The sequence below is a fragment of the Eptatretus burgeri genome, chromosome 6, assembly GCF_056783735.1.
Source record: "Eptatretus burgeri isolate ZD-2024b chromosome 6, Ebu_testis_v1, whole genome shotgun sequence".
Classification (NCBI taxonomy): Eukaryota; Metazoa; Chordata; class Myxini; order Myxiniformes; family Myxinidae; genus Eptatretus; species Eptatretus burgeri.
Genome location: NC_140966.1, coordinates 95,709,891 through 95,727,986, shown reverse-complemented (window position 1 = coordinate 95,727,986; position 18,096 = coordinate 95,709,891). Strand labels below are relative to the sequence as shown.

General features: G+C 42.7%; 1 protein-coding gene across 2 annotated transcripts; it reads left to right on the top strand.

Annotated features, from left to right (window-relative positions):
* Positions 1-3,908: 3,908 nt before the first annotated feature.
* LOC147025385 (actin, cytoplasmic-like) lies at positions 3,909-17,647 on the top strand. 2 transcript variants are annotated; one of them, XM_085886330.1, is made up of 7 exons: positions 4,258-4,289; positions 4,451-4,526; positions 5,875-6,004; positions 6,084-6,320; positions 6,459-6,897; positions 6,979-7,160; positions 7,644-17,647. In XM_085886330.1, exons 2-7 carry the CDS (start codon positions 4,489-4,491, stop codon positions 7,785-7,787), a joined length of 1,170 nt encoding a protein of 389 aa, XP_085742456.1. In that variant the 5' UTR covers positions 4,258-4,289; positions 4,451-4,488; the 3' UTR covers positions 7,788-17,647. The 2 variants fall into 2 exon arrangements, with proteins under 2 accessions (XP_085742457.1, XP_085742456.1); XM_085886331.1 differs by lacking the exons at positions 4,258-4,289; positions 4,451-4,526 and adding an exon at positions 3,909-3,964.
* The last annotated feature ends 449 nt before the right edge of the window (positions 17,648-18,096 follow it).

Sequence of the window (18,096 nt, the reverse complement as noted above, 5' to 3'; positions counted from 1 at the left end):
CACGGATAGAATAGAGGGTGCAAGACCAGAACGAAGATGGTAAAAAAAGAGACCACCAACCTGTATGCGATGGCAAAGTGATAGGCCAATAGATTCAGTTTCATCAAGGGAGATTCCGATTGTGAAGACTCCGTTCCCTTTGCGCGGTATAAAGAGAGTCAGTCGAAGAGGATTCACCAAAATGCAGCTTTATTGAAGGACCACATGCCAGCCAGCGGAGGTGATGTTAGCAGCTCAACCATCACAGTGGAGAGCCACCAAAACCACACTGAGTCTTCCATTCAAAAACTCTCCCTTATCTCCAATCTATCTCTAATTCCAATCTATCTCTGGTTATACTTTAACCCGAGTTGGTGTGGGAAGATCTCCAAATGTGTACTCAGGTATGAGCTAAGAATTTTCCCTTCTCTCCCCTAAGGGAGGGTGGAACAATCGAACAGCTTATCATAGAGCCCAGCAATCATCGTAGACAATCCCTCTCCCCTGCCCCAGACTTCTTATCACTGTGGAGTGTTTGAAGGACAAACAAATACCCCTATTAAGTTCACAAAGATGGTAAGAGTAGGGATATATCTCGCTTCAAACTAAGGCTGAAGTCACATTTGCCACGGCGGCCGTGGGGTCTACAAAATCTATGGCCACTAGCAATTATAGGGCGGCCACAGTATTTCCACGGTCACACAATGTCGCAGTCACATATGTTTTTCTTTTTCGGGGAGCCGCACGGCGTATTTAGAAATTGTGGACACCAAAAACGTGGGAGTGCAGTACGGTCTTTGATTTGATCTCGCACGGTGACCTTAAGGCGTCCCTGCGGCGGCCATAGAATTTTCAAGGCAGACGCAAGGTGCCTGCAAGGCGACCGCAGGGGGACCGCAGGGGGGCCCTAAGGTGAACGTGTGGCCAGACGGACGGTAACGAATGGGTTCATTTTGTTTGTTTGTTTGTTTTTACCAGTTCTTTTTTTTCGGCTTGTCGAATTTCTACGGCGAACGTAGAAATGAAAAAAGTTATAGCTCCACGTTATAATTCCATGGCGACCCTTACGACCTGTAAAATATAGCCAAACGGCGTAGGGCCACCCTGAGGCCACCACAGAAACTCTGCGGCTGTTGCCCGTTTCTGTCAATTGAGAGGGCATACGGCCGCCGTATCCTAGCTGTAGAGCCAGTGCTGGATTAACCATTAGGCAGACAAGGCATGTGCCTTAGGGCCAGCCAAAAATTCGGGCCACAAAAATTTAGGAAAAAGGGATTAAATAAACTATTTTCACTTCACATTAAATATTTGTCTTTTTTGGCATTAAATATTTTGTTCTTGAATCAGTTCGTCTTTTGTCTGGGGTCCATTTCCATGAGCCCGAGATCTAATTTAAATTTTTCATGCCATTCTCTAAAATTTCAAAATGTGCCTTAGGGCCAGCTGAGGCTTAATCCGGCACTGCATAGAGCAAATCTGACTTGGCTTAAACAACAGCCCAGGAGTGGAATGCTTGAGAAAAACAAGATAAAGTTTAGCTTTACATGAGAAGGGATATGTGTCGGTTTGTTAATACTAAAACAACACAGCCCGTGCCTTCCGAGGGCATCTGGTGGACTGACTCACTGGTAAGCAGTGCCACAAAAACTATAGAGAGTTTTTGAAGGGCATTGCAGAGTATATACAAATGTGTTCGAATCCCGACATGTAACCAATATATATGTATATATATATATTAATTATGGATCAAATATGACCATAAAATATCACTCCTCACACCGATAACCTAAAAGGCCTTGGTTCCCATGGCCTCAAGCTGAGCAAGACGTAAGGCAGGGAGGGGAGCAAGCCCAGAGGGAGAACAGTCCTCCATCAAGCTGTGGATGAGGACATGTATGTGTATGGAAGTTCAGGTGTGACAAAGAAGGAATTTGTACGATAGAGGATTCCCAGTCAGCGCCTGTCTTTGAAGCCCAACTTTGAAATGTGTTTTTTTAGCAAGAAAGATCATGGCGGTTGGTGAAACCCCAGAGTTTTATTGACTGAACTTACTCAAGTGGATTGCTTAGAAAGTAGATGGTATAAGAGTGCGTTACCAGAGAGTTCTTTCAGAGAGAGAGAGAGTGAGAGTGTGAGATTTGTCAGGATTGAAAGCCCTATTTCAATATTTAACTGACCACCTGATGATTGCGTCAAGGTCTGAAAAGAGGAAAGATGATGCCGCCTTCCACTCTGAAGGAAGACAGATGTCACTGCAGAGGATGGAGTCATCAGCAGATAGACAAAGAGAATTTTCCAGGGAGTCAGAGAGATCAGGAATAGGACATGTCCCAGAACACTGCTTTCGGCCAACCTAGCCTTGACAGGGGGAGGAGATGAAAGGATTCCATTGAGAGTCACACATTGGCGAAATAAGTCGAGGAAGTCAGTGAACCATGTGTGGAGGTAGCCTTGGATGCCATTGGGATAGAATGTGGAGAGCAAGGCAGGATGCCAGACTGCATCAAAAGCACAGGATATGTCCAGAGAGACGGCCCTGATCTCATGTCTGACATTGAGTCCAGCAGCAGCTGGGTATGACAGGGAGGAGTGGGTACCGAGAGTGAGAGGTTGGAGACACATACATACGTCCATACGGCACACAGGCGTGATCGATCGCTTGACCCCACTTTTCACTTGAACGTATAATGCTTTGTCATAATGCAGGGTAACAACACTAATAACTTGACCCACGACCTGACATACGCGCACACGAACCAACGATGAATGGCCGATCCATAAATATCTAATTTCCTTCTCAGGCCAACTCAATCACACCCTGGACGTCAGATCACAACGTTAGATTTGAGAGAGGTGGTGTGGTGTGACAGGCAAGGTGGAGGCATGGTTTCGCACAGCAGCTCCGCAAACTCATGCACCCTCTCACAGCACTGTGTCCCGGCATCTGCTCCACCATTGTTTACGACATTCCCTTTTATAGCCCCCCCCCCCCCCCCGACAAAAAACCGGAAGCAGAGACACACTTAGCATCTCCCTGCTTGGCTGCTATTGATTCGTGCTCTACTTGATGGGTGAGGTACCGCCAATCCACCACTTGTCACTTTGGCTGCCCCTCCCCCTCTTCTGCCAAGTAATCCGGGGCACTGTTTTCCTGGCAACACCCGCACTTCCCGGCCTGGCGAGCACTAAAGGAGCCATTTAAGAGAGATTCCAAAGGTTTACACATCAAATAAAAGGTTAGAAGTGATGGCAATTTTTAAGCACAGACAATTGCCGGGAATTGGGGAGTGGGGGGTGGAGGGCTGGTGGGATTGGTGGGGGGGGGGTGGAGGGCTGGTGGGGATTCGACCTCGTCATTCTAACCATCGCAGCAATACATCCAATATCACATTTGAAAATTTTTGCTTATTCTCAACAGTCATGAAGAAAATATCCAAGGAGTCATTTCCACAACACAATTAAGCACACAATCTATACAGCCACAATCTCACTGATCTCCAGATTGAAGAGTTGACATCTCATTGAGATCTCCTCTTTGCATATTTTCTTTGGTAAAGCACTTTTTATTTCAGTTTTAAACACTCACTCTACTCCAAGAATATTTATTCCTGTTTGTTTGTTTGACACTTACTCATCAAAACCAACTTGGATCACGAAACATGTCACAGGTGCAGCCACCCTATGGGCACAACTTTAATTTGTGCATTTATGCAACACCTGACTGATGGATGCTTTGTTTCTGGGGACGTGGTGATGTCACAGATGCAATTTCAATTTGTTTGTGCAAGCACACAACTGACAAGCCGTGCCAACTTCCCGCAGGTGAGCCTTAACCAATCAACGACGAGCTCTCCTGCTTTTTACCATTTTTGGTCAAATCACAATCCTGCCTGTGTGCATGAAGGTTGGTATATAAAATCTCCAAGGTTGGAAATTATTTGATATTTGCTGTGTAAAGTGATTGCTCTGTGGTCGGTGTGACCAGGTGAGTTGTGGTTGGTAACTCAGAATATTATTTCTGCAGAATGTTCAGTAAATGAACTTGTTCACATTGACTGGTTGTGTTACGTCTGCTTCCTTGTTTGAATCGATTTTTCTGTAAATTGTGGAGAGACTTCGTGTTCCGTGTTTTATATAATTTTGCCATTCCTGCATTTTAAAATAATTATTTATTTATTTCATTTTTGAAAATAACTTCCATTGCGGATTGTTGAGAATATTGTTCGTGTTTGGAATATTTTTATTTTTATTCAACATGTCTTTCTGGGCCACAGGTGTGTTCAGTCCTCTGTGTTGATCCTGGTGGAGTGGTGTGTATTTATTTTTGTAAATCCCATGGTGTTTTCACAAACCTTGATTATCTTTGATCGTGTATGTGGCATTTTGTGATGAATGGCTGTATTTACCCTCGACACTGAAGGTGAAGGAGGTCATGTTTCCATCCCCCCCTATGTCGGTTTATCGCCTGCAGGTCACAATTTCCAACCGTTCTTCACGAAACTTCACCACATGGTGGAGTTTGACAAAAGGAAGAACATAGGCCAAAAGTCAACACTTAATTAGTATTTATAAAATCCTCAATTTTCATCCGATTGACTTGAAATTTGAAGAGGATTTATAATTCAGGTCACTGAATTCAACAAGCCAATTATTTTTCAGGTCAACTTCGATTAAAAGGTCAACATAGGCCCAGGGTCAACAACCAAGGTGGAATTTCTAAAATCTTCAACATTTATCTGATTCACTTGAAATATGAAGAGGATTTGCAAACTGCATTCAACCACCAATTATTTTTGACGTCAACATACTGAAGGCCAAAAACGTCAACATCGGGAAATTTCTAAAATTGTCAATTTTCTTCCAAATGACTTGAAACTTGAAGAGGATATATATATATATATATATATATATATATATATATATATATATATATATATATATATATATATATATATATATATATATATATATATAGATATAGATTTTTTTTTTTTTTTTTCATGTCACTGAAGTCAACAAGAAAATTATTTTTGAGGTCAACATCGACCAAAAGGTCAACAAATTCGGTGAGATTTCTAAAATCCTCAATTTTCAACCGATTGACGTGAAATTTGAAGAGGAGTTTCATATTTGGTCATTTAATTATTTATGAGGTGAAATTAGTTTTATGCATTTTACAAGTATCATGCTCTGCACAATGTCTTCTTCCTCTTGTCTGTTTGTTTGCCTGTCTGTGTGCAGGATATCTCAAAAAGTTGTAGACGGATCTAGATGAAAATTTTTGTGCAAGTTGCCTGTGTGACAATGACGAACTGATTCGGATTTGCTGTAGATCCGGATCCGGCGACTACAATTATTGAAGTGATTCTTCACCATTAAGAGAAAGGTCTAAACGAATATATGGCATGATATCTCAAAAAGTTGGAAATGGATTCCGATGAAACTTGGTGGACAGGTTGCGTGTTTTACTCCGACAACTTGATTCGACTATGGTGAAGATCCGAATCCATATCTGGATATGATCATTATTTATTTTTTTAAGTGATTCTTCACCATTGAGAGATCGGGCAAAAACGAGAGAAACATGATATTTCGAAAATGTATTGTTTCCGATATGTTCTTGTGTATCAGGCATTATGTGGCAACTAATACGCTCCACCGAGTGTCCTAGTTTCTTGGTCGGTTTGACTTTAACTTTTGTAGCTCCTTATTTGTGGAATAATTGCCTGTGACATGGTATTTGTTTTTTTGTATATTTTCATTGTCCACGTGAGAATCGTGTGTTTTGATTATTTATAATAATAAATCAAATTGTGTGTGTCTGTGTAATAATTTTCAAGTAAGCTAGCCTTGAGGTATGTTGGTGTATGTTAAAGATTACATGCTGTCCTTAAGGAAAGACGACATGGATGATGTTGCAGCCCTGGTGGTGGATAATGGCTCTGGGATGTGCAAGGCAGGTTTTGCTGGAGATGATGCTCCACGGGCGGTTTTCCCATCGATTGTTGGTTGGCCAACGCACCAGGTGAGGAGGTTCAAATTGCATCATGGGCAGGGAGGACGGAAAAGGCTTTATTGACTTAACTTACAGCCTCTCATTCCAGGGAGTGATGGAGGGAATGGGACAGGACAGCTTTGTGGGTGACGATGCCCTGAGCAAGCATGGCATCCTTACATTGAAATACCCCATCGAGAATGGAATTGTCACAAACTGGGATGACATGGAGAAGATCTGGCATCACACCTTCTACAACGAGCTGTGCGTCGCACCTGAAGAACATCCTGTGTTGCTCACCGAGGCTCCGCTCAACACCAAAGCCAACCGGGAGAAGATTACTCAGGTTAAAAGAAAAGTTAATTTCCTTTTCCAAGTTGTCTGAAATTAAATTATTGAAATGGTGGAATTTGAAGTGACATTTCATCAGGAAAAAATCGTTTTCATCAATTTTGCGAATATGCGAGATGTTGCGTTTCTTCAGATCATGTTTGAGAGCTTCAACACCCCTGCGATGTACGTAGCCATCCAAGCTGCACTGTCTCTCTACGCATCCGGATGCACCACGGGTATTGTGATGGACTCGGGTGATGGTGTCTCTCATTCCGTGCCCATCTACGAGGGCTATGTTTTGCCCCACGCTGTCCTGCGGCTTGACTTCGCTGGCCGAGACCTCACAGATTATCTTATGACGATCTTGACGGAGCGTGGATATTCCTTCACCACCACAGCAGAACGAGAAATCGTGCAAGACATCAAGAAAAGGCTTTGCTATGTCACACTGGACTTTGAGCAGGAGATGCAGACAGCATCCTCATCTTCCTCCCTTGAGAAGAGCTATGAGCTTCCAGACGGACAAGTTATCACCATCGGGAATGAGCGCTTCCGCTGCCCAGAGGCGATGTTGCAGCCAGCATTCATTGGTAGGTTGGTTGGTGAATCTTAACACCTTCAATGGTTGGCCATGAATGTTTCTAAACTGAATCCACCGATCAATACCTCAGGTATGGAGGGTGTTGGAATTCATCAAGCGACGTACCACTCCATCATGAAGTGTGATGTGGTTATCCGAAAAGACCTGTACGCAAACACCGTGCTGGCTGGAGGTAGCACCATGTATCCAGGCATTGCTGAACGTTTTCAGAAGGAGATGATAGACTTGGCACCACCTACGATGAAGATCAAGGTAGGGTTTGGGATATTTACCTCTGCCACCAAAGGAAGTTATGTTTTAACCCCTGTTTGTGTGTGATGACGATATCTCAAAACGTTGTGGATGGATTCTGACGGTTTTATGAATAGTTTGTGTGTGTGCCAAGGACAAAGTGATTCGATTTTGGTGAAGATCCAGATTCAGAAACATGAATAGTATAAGTGATTCTTCACCATTAAGAGATTGGGCCAAAAATGCTACAAGGAATGAGATTTCAAAAAGTTCTGGATTCGTTATGACACCTGGGTGGATGAGTTTGTCGGTGACAATGAGCCGATTAGATATTGCTGCAGGTCCAAATCCAGATCTGGTTTATCTGTGGGATACCAAACATAAACTGTTCAGCCTGGCGGAGGTATGTGCTGTCCCAAGTGCCGTTCCAGTTTTCCCATGTTTCCTCCCATTTGACTCTGCTACATTTTCTTCTTTGGGCTTTGATCGTTCATTTCCTTCCAGATCATTGCTCCTCCTGAGCGAAAGTATTCTGCGTGGATCGGAGGTTCCATCCTGGCATCCCAGTCCACTTTCCAGCAAATTTGGATCACCAAACAGGAGTACGATGAATCTGGGCCTTCCATCGAGCAGCGCAAATGCTTCTAATATTTCTCGGTTAATTCCTCTTGGTCTGAGTTGTGCAGTTTGCATTGAGCACTTATCTGGTTTTTTTTTTTTGATTCTGAGCAGAAGTTAACTTTTCTTGATGCCAAGCTGTCGTGTGGACAAACTTTGAGATGAAAATGTTGAACTCCCTGTGGAAATCAAAAAAAACGAACATTGCTTGCTTGACACATCCCATGGATGTGCAAATTCTTGTTTGCAATACAAAGGAGCACAATTGGCCTGTGCCAAATCCACCCTCGAACTTACTCATGAGTACACACTCTAAATTATAACAAGCACAAGTCATCAAACTCGAATTTGTTTTGCAAATGGTTTATTTGAATTGAGGGAATGGTGCAGCTTTTGGCATTCCTTTGGTGTTATCTTGGGATGACAGGATGGGTTGGAGATACACACACAAACCTCTCAGCTGTCTCACCTGGGTTTGAATTCTGACGCAGCTATGAACTGTCATCCCGGTGTTTCACAGGCTGAAGGATTCAACAATGGGTGTTGCCAACTCTCAGATGGAGGGTAAACAAGTGTTTTCAAGCAGAGGGCATTGCATTAGCAGCACAGATGTGCACTCAGCCAATGATGGGACCCTGCAGCCTTCTGCTGAATACAGAAGAAGAAGTTGTTGTGGGAAATAACTCAATTTCCAAGAGTTGGAAAAGAATACCAAAGGAGAATCTTTAATTTCGTTTTAAAGGAGGAAGAACATTGAATTCTCCTTCTTCTTTTGGCTGCTCCCGTTAGGGGTCGCCACAGCGGATCATCCGTCTCCATTTCGCTCTGTCCTCTACATCTTCCATTGACACTCCAACCATCCGCATGTCCGCCCTCACCACATCCATGAAGCTCCTCTTTGGCCTTCCTCTTCTCCTCCTACCTGGCGGCTCCATCCTCAGCTTCCTTCTCCTGATACTCCCCACATCCCTCCTGTGCACATGTCCAAACCATCTCAATCTCGCCTCCCTCACTTTGTCTCCAAACCATCCTACCTGCACTGTCCTTCTAATATAATCATTTCTTATCAAGCCCAGCCTTATCACTCCCAAGGAGAATCGCAGCATCTTTAACTCTGCCACCTCCAGCTCCACCTCCTGTCTTTTTGTCAGCGCCACCGCCACCAAACCATACAACATAGCTGGTCTCACGACCATCTTATATACTTTCCCTTTCACTCTTGCAGATACTCTTCGATCACAAATCACTCCTGAAACTCTTCTCCACCCACTCCCTCCTGCTCCCACTCTCTTCTTCACTTCTCTTCCACAATCTCCGTTACTTTGGACAGTTGAACCCAAGTATTTAAACCCATCCACCTTCACCACCTCAATTCGTTGCAACCGCACCACCATCTGATGCTGTCCAGCTACACTCTCCCCTGCCACCGCCTAACAGTATCCACTCCCTTTCAGGTTGCATCACCTGCTTCAGACATAGTCCAACTGTGTGCACCTTCCTGCACTCTTGTACGTCACCATTTGCTCCTCCTTCTTCTTAAAGTACAGATTTACCACAGCGTTTTCCATTCTTTTTGCAAAATTCACCACATTCGTCTCGTTGATACATTACCTACCCTTCACCTCCGAATCATCTCTATTCCCTCCCCCAACATGCCCATTGACATTTGCTCCAATCACCACTCTTTCTTCCTTGGATACACTCTCCACCACTTCCACCTCACTCGAGAAATCTTTTTCTCCTCCATCTCACACCCCACTTGCGGGGAATATGCACTGATGACATTCATCATCACCCCTTCAATTTCCAACTTCAAACTTATCACTCGTTCAGACACACTCCTCACCTCCAATACACTCAAAATAATCCTCCTTTAGGATTACCACAGCACCATTTCTCCTCCCATCCACACCATGGTCGAACAGTTTGAAACCACCTCCGATGCTCCTCGCCTTACACCCCCCCCCACCCCACTTGATCTCTTGTACACACAGTATGTCTACCTTTCTCCTCTCCATCATATGATCCAACTCTCGCCCTTTGCCAGTAATAGTACCAACATTCAACGCACCAAGTCTCACCACCACACTTCTACCGTTCCTCCTCTCCCACTGCCTCTGGACACCACTTCCCCCTCTCCTTCTGCTCCTTCGCCCAGCAGTAGCATAGTTTCCACTGGTACCCTGCTGGCCAACAGTATCGGTGGCGGTCGTTGGTAACCCGGACCTCGACCAATCTGGTTATGATCCGCATATTTGATTTGGCACAGGTTTTATGCCGGATGCCCTTCCTGACTCAACCCTCCCCATTTATCTGTGCTCAGGACCGGCACTGAGAGTGCACTCACTTGTGCAACCACAGTGGCTGGGTTGGATGAAGAACATTGAATGATTCACTGAAAGATTCAAATGGACTTCACTGAAACAGAAGCCCAAGAAATTCTTCTTATATTCAATTTTACTGTCCAAAGGATGGGAAGGGAGACATTTTGCAACTAAACTACAGGATTAGCTGATAAGCATTAGGAAAAAACTGCAAAACATTCCACTTTGGGTGTAAGGGAGAGAATGACACAATCGCCGTGAAAGTTTGGAGTGTTATCAACCAGGTCACCCTGTTTCATAGTAAGATATTCCATTTATTAATATTGATGTCAAAAGACTCTTGGGTAAAGGGAAACATTACTGACAGCTAATTCCGATACCAAATCGCATAAAAATTAAATACAGAAAGTATCAGCAACAATTATAATTGATAGGACATGAATATAATCATTTTTCTTCCACATCCCCCCCCCCCTTTCTTTCCATATCAGGAAAATTTTCAATAACTATATGACACATGATCACAATACCCTGTTCCTAGAGGAGAAAAGATATCAGTTACACAAGTTCAATCAACAATGACAGCAAGCGCTCATCGGAGAAGAATGCTGGATGATGACCATTTAAAGTGTGTCCCAACCAAGTTAATGAGTGTGTTTCCATTTAATTAATGGCCTGTTCATCAGCAGGTGTCACAAATCTAAAAGACATGCTACCCGAGGTCAAAAGATAAGCAGATCAGGGTGGAGATAGAGCAGCACCCAACAGGAAACAGTCTCGTCGCTCATTGAGCTGCAGAGAAGGTAGATCGTGGCAGGTCCGAGCTTGGGCCCAACAATTGCTTGCAAATGACATTGGGTTAAAGGAGATGAAGAAGACTCAAGATGTGACCCAGAAATCCAGCCCCAGCAGAGTTTCTGGTCCTGTAGCAACAGTTCGTGTAATCAGGTTTGATTCACCAAGCGAGATGTGTACGTTGGAGACAACTGCGATGGCTGCACGAGCCCCACCCACACCATTGAACACATGCTGCAGATGACTCGCCGTGTGGACCTTCAGGGCCTTCGTTGTGGATTGTGCGACCATGGAAAGTTCACGATGAATCTGCAGAACAGCAATTTGCGAGTGTGGTTTGGGACATCCTCCAGCGAGGCACCATGCAATGGTGACATGAAGTCTTTGCCTTGCTCGTTCAGTGTAACCTCAGAGCAGAATTGCCTTGCTCGCTCGTTGTGGTTTGACTTGTCCAACCTTCTATTCAGTGGGTTTTCCTTTTTCTCCTCTTTATTTAACATGCTCATCTTATCTCCTCAGGAAGGGGGTAGTGTCATGATTATGTTTTGAATGCCCAATCACCTAAATCTGGGTTCTCCCCATCGTCCAATCTTTCGGTGAAAGTTTTTCCAAGCTTTGACGAAATCTCACACTGCATCGTTCAAAAAGTTCTCAACACTCTGAAACAAACAAAATCAAGGTTAAGCATCGAACGTACATCACATTTTATATCAAAATTTTACCCTTTCCTTTCCATTTTTTCACACCAAAACGACATACTAAAATATACCGAAATCTCAGTTGTATGTACACTCAAAAACTATCCTCTCATTCGCTATTTCCATGTGGAAAGAACAGCAGTATTTCTCAGGGTTCCAATTTGCAATCAACAATTATTTTCACCATCTTTCAAAAATTCCTTCTCGTCAAGAAAAATATTCCATCATCTGTACAATAATTATCAAAGTTCGCTCCTTATTCTTCTTCAATTTTCATTCACAAACAGCTCTAGAGTAACTACCATTATTTATTTATTTACTACCAGCTAACTTCGCACTCCATACTGACGAAGGATGGTCAAGTCAGTGTTAGAAACACCTCAACTTAAGTAAACGTACAAGAAGTATCACTTAATTAAAAATCATGCACCTGTCCAATTAATCAAAAAATAAATAAACCAGGTGATATTATAATTGGTTTACATTATTTAGACCAGTTTATTTCGACCAAATGCTAATATTGTATCATCAACCTGATGAGCATCCATTTCTTTCTTGGTCAATGGAGCTGAAAAATCTTGGAAAAAGAATGTGGAGCTATCCTCTCTGATCACTATTCAGAATTCCATCAACATTTTAAATCTCTGAAATTGTCCTTTTTTATCCACTTCTCTCTCACTTATATAGCAAAATGCTGCAATATCACAACACACATACTCCAGCTATCGAATCACTTGCTCTGACCTTTTAAATATAAAATCAATTCCTTTATGAAAACAAATAAATACAGTTTAAACCTTTGTTTTTAAACAGATGTACAAAAATTGTCAAGTCATTTGTCAAAGCTGAGTCACCAGGCAAATGGCACTCCAAATTGAAACTCAAAATACTCCATCCATGCATGTCGCTATCTCTTTTGGAACCTTCACTATCTTTTCCCCAAATAATGTTTATCACTGCTGTGGGGAAAGAATGGCAGGATTTAAACCTGCTGTGAGCATCCGAGTCATGACACCTGCTGTGAGCACCCAACAGGTCCCTCTTCCCCTGATTGGCTACTCCAGATGACCATTGGTTGAAACTCCACCTTTGGAGTGCATTAATTATTTATCCAATTTCGCTTTAACACCTTTATGGTCGATTATTGTGACAATAAACAAAATTGTTGTCCAATTAAGTCTGATTGCTGAATCAACCTCACGAATGGAGGCCCATATAAAGCCACCAGAGATGTTTTTCTTTCTGCTATCCGTGCCTTGACCTTGGCAGACAAGCTTGCAGATCAAAAGGCTTTTTCCTATTTTGCTAAGTGTGGAGCTTGTTGCACGACTTTGTCCGGTATTTTAACCCAATTTTCTTCACCACCTGGTTCACAGATCAATCATTCACAGATGTACCTGGTTCACAGATCAATCATTACGAGAGGAAACATTATTTCATTCACATGTGCAATGAATTTTGCCTGCCTGGATTGATAAAAAGGTTATACTGGGTTGTTGCCATTGCTTTCCCAGCAACAGTTTTGGCAGGAATTTGTTTCACATCCATAAACTAATGTCATCCATTATCTTTAACATTCATAGACTAATGAAAACAGCACGCCTCGTTTAACATCCATCAACTAATGTCATCTGTTATCTTTAACATTCATAGACTAATGAAGACAGCACGCCGAGTTTAAAATCCATCAACTAATGTCATCTGTTATCTTTAACATTCATAGACTAATGAAGACAGCACGCCGAGTTTAAAATCCATCAACTAATGTCATCTGTTATCTTTAACATTCATAGACTAATGAAGATAGCACCCTCGTTTAACATCCATCAACTAATGCCATCTGTTATCTTTAACATTCATAGACTAATGAAGACAGCACGCCGAGTTTAACATCCATCAACTAATGTCATCTGTTATCTTTAACATTCATAGACTAATGAAGACAGCACGCCGAGTTTAACATCCATCAACTAATGTCATCTGTTATCTTTAACATTCACAGACCAATGAAGACAGCACGCCGAGTTCAACATCCATCAACTAATGTCAACCGTTATCTTTAACATTCATAGACTAATGAAGACAGCTCGCCTCGTTTAACATCCATCAACTAATGCCATCTGTTATCTTTAACATTCATAGACTAATGAAGACAGCACGACAAGTTTAACATCCATCAACTAATGCCATCTGTTATCTTTAACATTCATAGACTAATGAAGACAGCACCCTCGTTTAACATCCATCAACTAATGCCATCTGTTATCTTTAACATTCATAGACTAATGAAGACAGCACGACGAGTTTAACATCCATCAACTAATACCATCTGTTATCTTTAACATTCATAGACTAATTAAGACAGCACCCTTGTTTAACATCCATCAACTAATGCCATCTGTTATCTTTAACATTCATAGACTATTGAAGACAGCATGCCAAGTTTAACATCCATCAAATAATGTCATCTGTTATCTTTAACATTCATAGACTAATGAAGACAGCACGCCTAGTTTAACAACCATCCGAAGGATCATGCATCATTTGTGAATTTCCCGATGTGCTACAAACCAACAGGGAGTTTCGGAGATGGTTGTGACTTTAAACTTCACATTTATTTGAGAATCATCTGTGTGGTAGAAATCCTTGTTCATCACAATGTACTAAAATCATCCACAACTACTTTACAAATCACTTTAAAATCATTCCAAATCACATTTCTATATTTTCATCACATTTTAAGTTCAATTGTTACGAATTAAATCAAAATTTTGGAAACATCTCTCACACGTCACCGAATACGGCATGTGCATTTCGACATAGTAGCCCCCCACACTCCCAACTGTGTCCTGGGTGAAACAAACACACACACAAACACACACACACACAAACACACACACACACACACAAACACACACACACACACACACACACACACACACACACACACACACACACACACACACACTTAAGAGACGTGAGGTTTTTTTATGACAACGGCACTCGGTTACAGAAAGAAGCCTCGCATTTTGTGGCCGTTTGTGGGGCTGGAGGTGTTACTTCCTCCCCCCCCCTTTAAATCTGCATTTGAGTACCCTTAAATCTCATCCAGCAGTATGAACAGCAGCTTGTAAGACCTCAGCTTGCTGGGCTGAGCAATTGGAGGCAAAATCCCACTTTTCATCAATTAAAGTACTAAACAAAGAGATATTCAATTAATTTTGTCTCATAATGCCAGCAATAGCCAGTCTCCTAAATGGACTCCCATTCAGAATATATTTTACATTCACAATTGTTCTTTCACAATTTATCCAAGATCGCTATGGCTCTTAAATCAATCTTTGACACTTTCTTCAGCGTCTATACGAGGCACGGCACACACATTTATGTCTTTTCCTGCCGGCAAAGCACAGACATTGCAGTTTTAGTGTTGGTCCGTGTAGGGAAAGATTCATGACCGAGCAAGTGGCCCCATCCATCCAAAGGATCATGCACCGAGCATGCACTTGGTCAGCACTGAGCAAGTGGCCCCAAGCTAAAGTGGTCTCATTGCCTTCCCAGTTGTGGGAATATTCAAAACTGCACCGAAACACATGTGCACATATCGGCGGGATCATTTTTAGTAATGAACATGATGTAAGGGATCAACAACACACACAAAAACATCCCTCTGTTCTCAGTCATGAGCCAGCAACCAAACCACAAACAGAAAGGTTCAAATACTGGCTGCTTTAACTCTCTGCCTGAGGTTTCACATTCATTCTTTAGTTGTTGCAATATCATTTCTAACAAGACATTCATGTATGACGTCGCACAGTAATCTTCAGTTCCTTATCGAGCTCACAATCACTTCCAATTCAGATGTTCACCAGGATTGAATTCACACACACCACCTTTCTATCTGGTCTTAAAACACTCTCAATGGCATTCATCCTTCACTCCACATAGACCACACCACAATGCTAGGGTTCTGTCTTTCAATACAAGCTTAAATATACCCAGTTATTTGTGTCCATGCCAAAGATGCAACAGCATGTGTAGATTTCGTTGTCATCGTTTTTCCCCTGGAATTGGCGTGTGCACTTCACCTCATCCAGAATCTTCACAGTGTACGGTGATGACCAATCCTTCTCTCCACTTTCCGTACTCATTTATTCCCCATTCTGTAACCTCTTAGTTAAAAGATCACATATACAATGAAACATACACTCCAACAATGTAATGACAAGAAACATGCTGGCCAGCAATGGAACGAAACAACATGATACAATCATTAACTCAAACCACATCCCAAGTAACAATAGCGTTCCACAAAACAGCGACCGAGGACTTCAAACCCTCTCTTACAAAGGCGAGACTTTAAACCCCCCTCCTTTTTAATGGGGGAGTTACATCCCCCCTCCCCTTTAGCGAGCAGGAGCAATAACCCTCTCGAAGCATGGCAGAGACTTCAACTCTCCGTTAGAGACCCTTGATCTCGGTTTATAACACTCGAGTGCCAGGCTCCACACCCTGTAGATATCCCCGCAAGCTTAAACGGACCCTGATCACTGGATACTCTTCGGCTGATCACTAAAGGTTCTCCTTTGAATAACTCTCTGATCAATGGAGCACCACATTACCCGTTGTGCTGAGAGATGCAGCATCCTATCTGAAGTAAGAGTAAACAACTTAGTAAGTGGCCACTTGCATGCTGTTATGTCAGAGGATGCTGTTCCCCGTCCTGCCGGGGTTTCATGTCCCATCTGGGTCGCCAAAATTGTGGTGGAAAATAACTTAATTTCTACAAGTTTGATCAGCATTCCAAAGGAGAATCTTAAATTTTGTATCCGGAGGAAGAACATTGAATGCTTCACTGAAACATTCGAATTGACCTCATTGAAACAGAAGTCCGAAGCAATTCTTTTTATGTACAATTTCACATTACAAAGGATGGGAGAGGAGACATTTGACAACTGAACTTCTGGATTAGCTGATGAGGATTAAGGAAAATAACTCAAAACTGCAATACATGTCCACTTTGGGTGTAAGAGAGAGAATGACATAATCGCGGTGAATGTTTGCAGTGTTATCAACCAGGACACCCTGTTTCATAGTAACACATTCCTTTTATCAATATGTAGGTCAAAACACTCTTGGGTAGAGGGAAAAATTACTGACAGCCAATTTGACTACAACATAAAAATTAACTGGATAAAGTTCCAGCAACAATGATAATTGAGAGTTCATGAATATAATTATTTTTCTTCCACAAAGTATTATCTTAAACTACTTCATGTTCATTCCTCTGTGGTAGGTGTAAATGATTACTTAGTCAGGGCGGAGGGGTAGATCAATCACGAGAATAATAAGAGCGAGAATATAAGACCCGTCGCTCGCTGACGGAAATACCAATCTTTGCTGTGATGGTGACTCAAAAGGGCAAGAAGAAAAAGGATTCCTTGGAGTGTGGGGAGAACCAGCGTCACAAGGTGGTGTTTGTAGTTTCGCCACATGTGCCTATGTACCCATAAAAACAATACTTTGTTTTTCGTCACAAAACTTCCCTGGAGTTCCCTGAATCCACCATAGTTGGATTTCTTGAAATCCGTTAAAACTTCTCAAGTCACAACAAAACAAAGGGACAGACAGACAGACATGGCTCCTTTTATCATTTGTATTAAGCTTGTCGCTTGTCACAGGGAAGTTGTTTGTGAGATGTGAACTGATGAAAATGGTGATTGTAACCTCAGAGCAGAATATGACAATTAGCCGAGGACTTTCAAAGCCCCGTGGGGTAAGAGGCCTTGTGAGCTAAGGGGAGCCCCTGGATGGGGGCGGGGCAGACATTGTAGCGAACCTCCACCCTCTCCCAGCCCCACCCCCATCCTATGGAATGGCTGACAAATAACAGCTGAAGAGTCTCAAGGGGAAATAAAAAATTGTTCCTCTCTCTCTCTCTCTCTCTCTCTCTCTCTCTCTCTCTCTCTCTCTCTCTCTCTCTCTCTCTCTCTCTCTCTCTCTCTGTCTCTCTCTCTGTCTGTCTCTCTGTCTCTGTCTCTGTCTCTGTCTCTGTCTCTGTCTCTCTCTGTCTCTCTCTGTCTCTCTCTCTGTCTCTCTCTCTGTCTGTCTCTCTCTCTGTCTCTCTCTCTGTCTCTCTCTCTGTCTCTCTCTCTGTCTCTCTCTGTCTCTCTCTCTGTCTCTCTCTCTGTCTCTCTCTCTGTCTGTCTCTCTCTCTGTCTCTCTCTCTGTCTCTCTCTCTCTCTCTCTCTCTCTCTCTCTCTCTCTCTCTCTCTCTCTCTCTCTCTCTCTCTCTCTCTCTCTCTCTCTCTCTCTCTCTCTCTCTCTCTCTCTCTCTCTCTCTCTCTCTCTCTCTCTCTCTCTCTCTCTCTCTCTCTCTCTCTCTCTCTCTCTCTCTCTCTCTCTCTCTCTCTCTCTCTCACACCTTCGTAGTGTGCGATGCTATCCCTCTCAACGCCATCCTCTTGCAACCATGACCAGGTTGTGCCTGTTCAAATCCCCGCAGCCATTTGTTTAACAGTT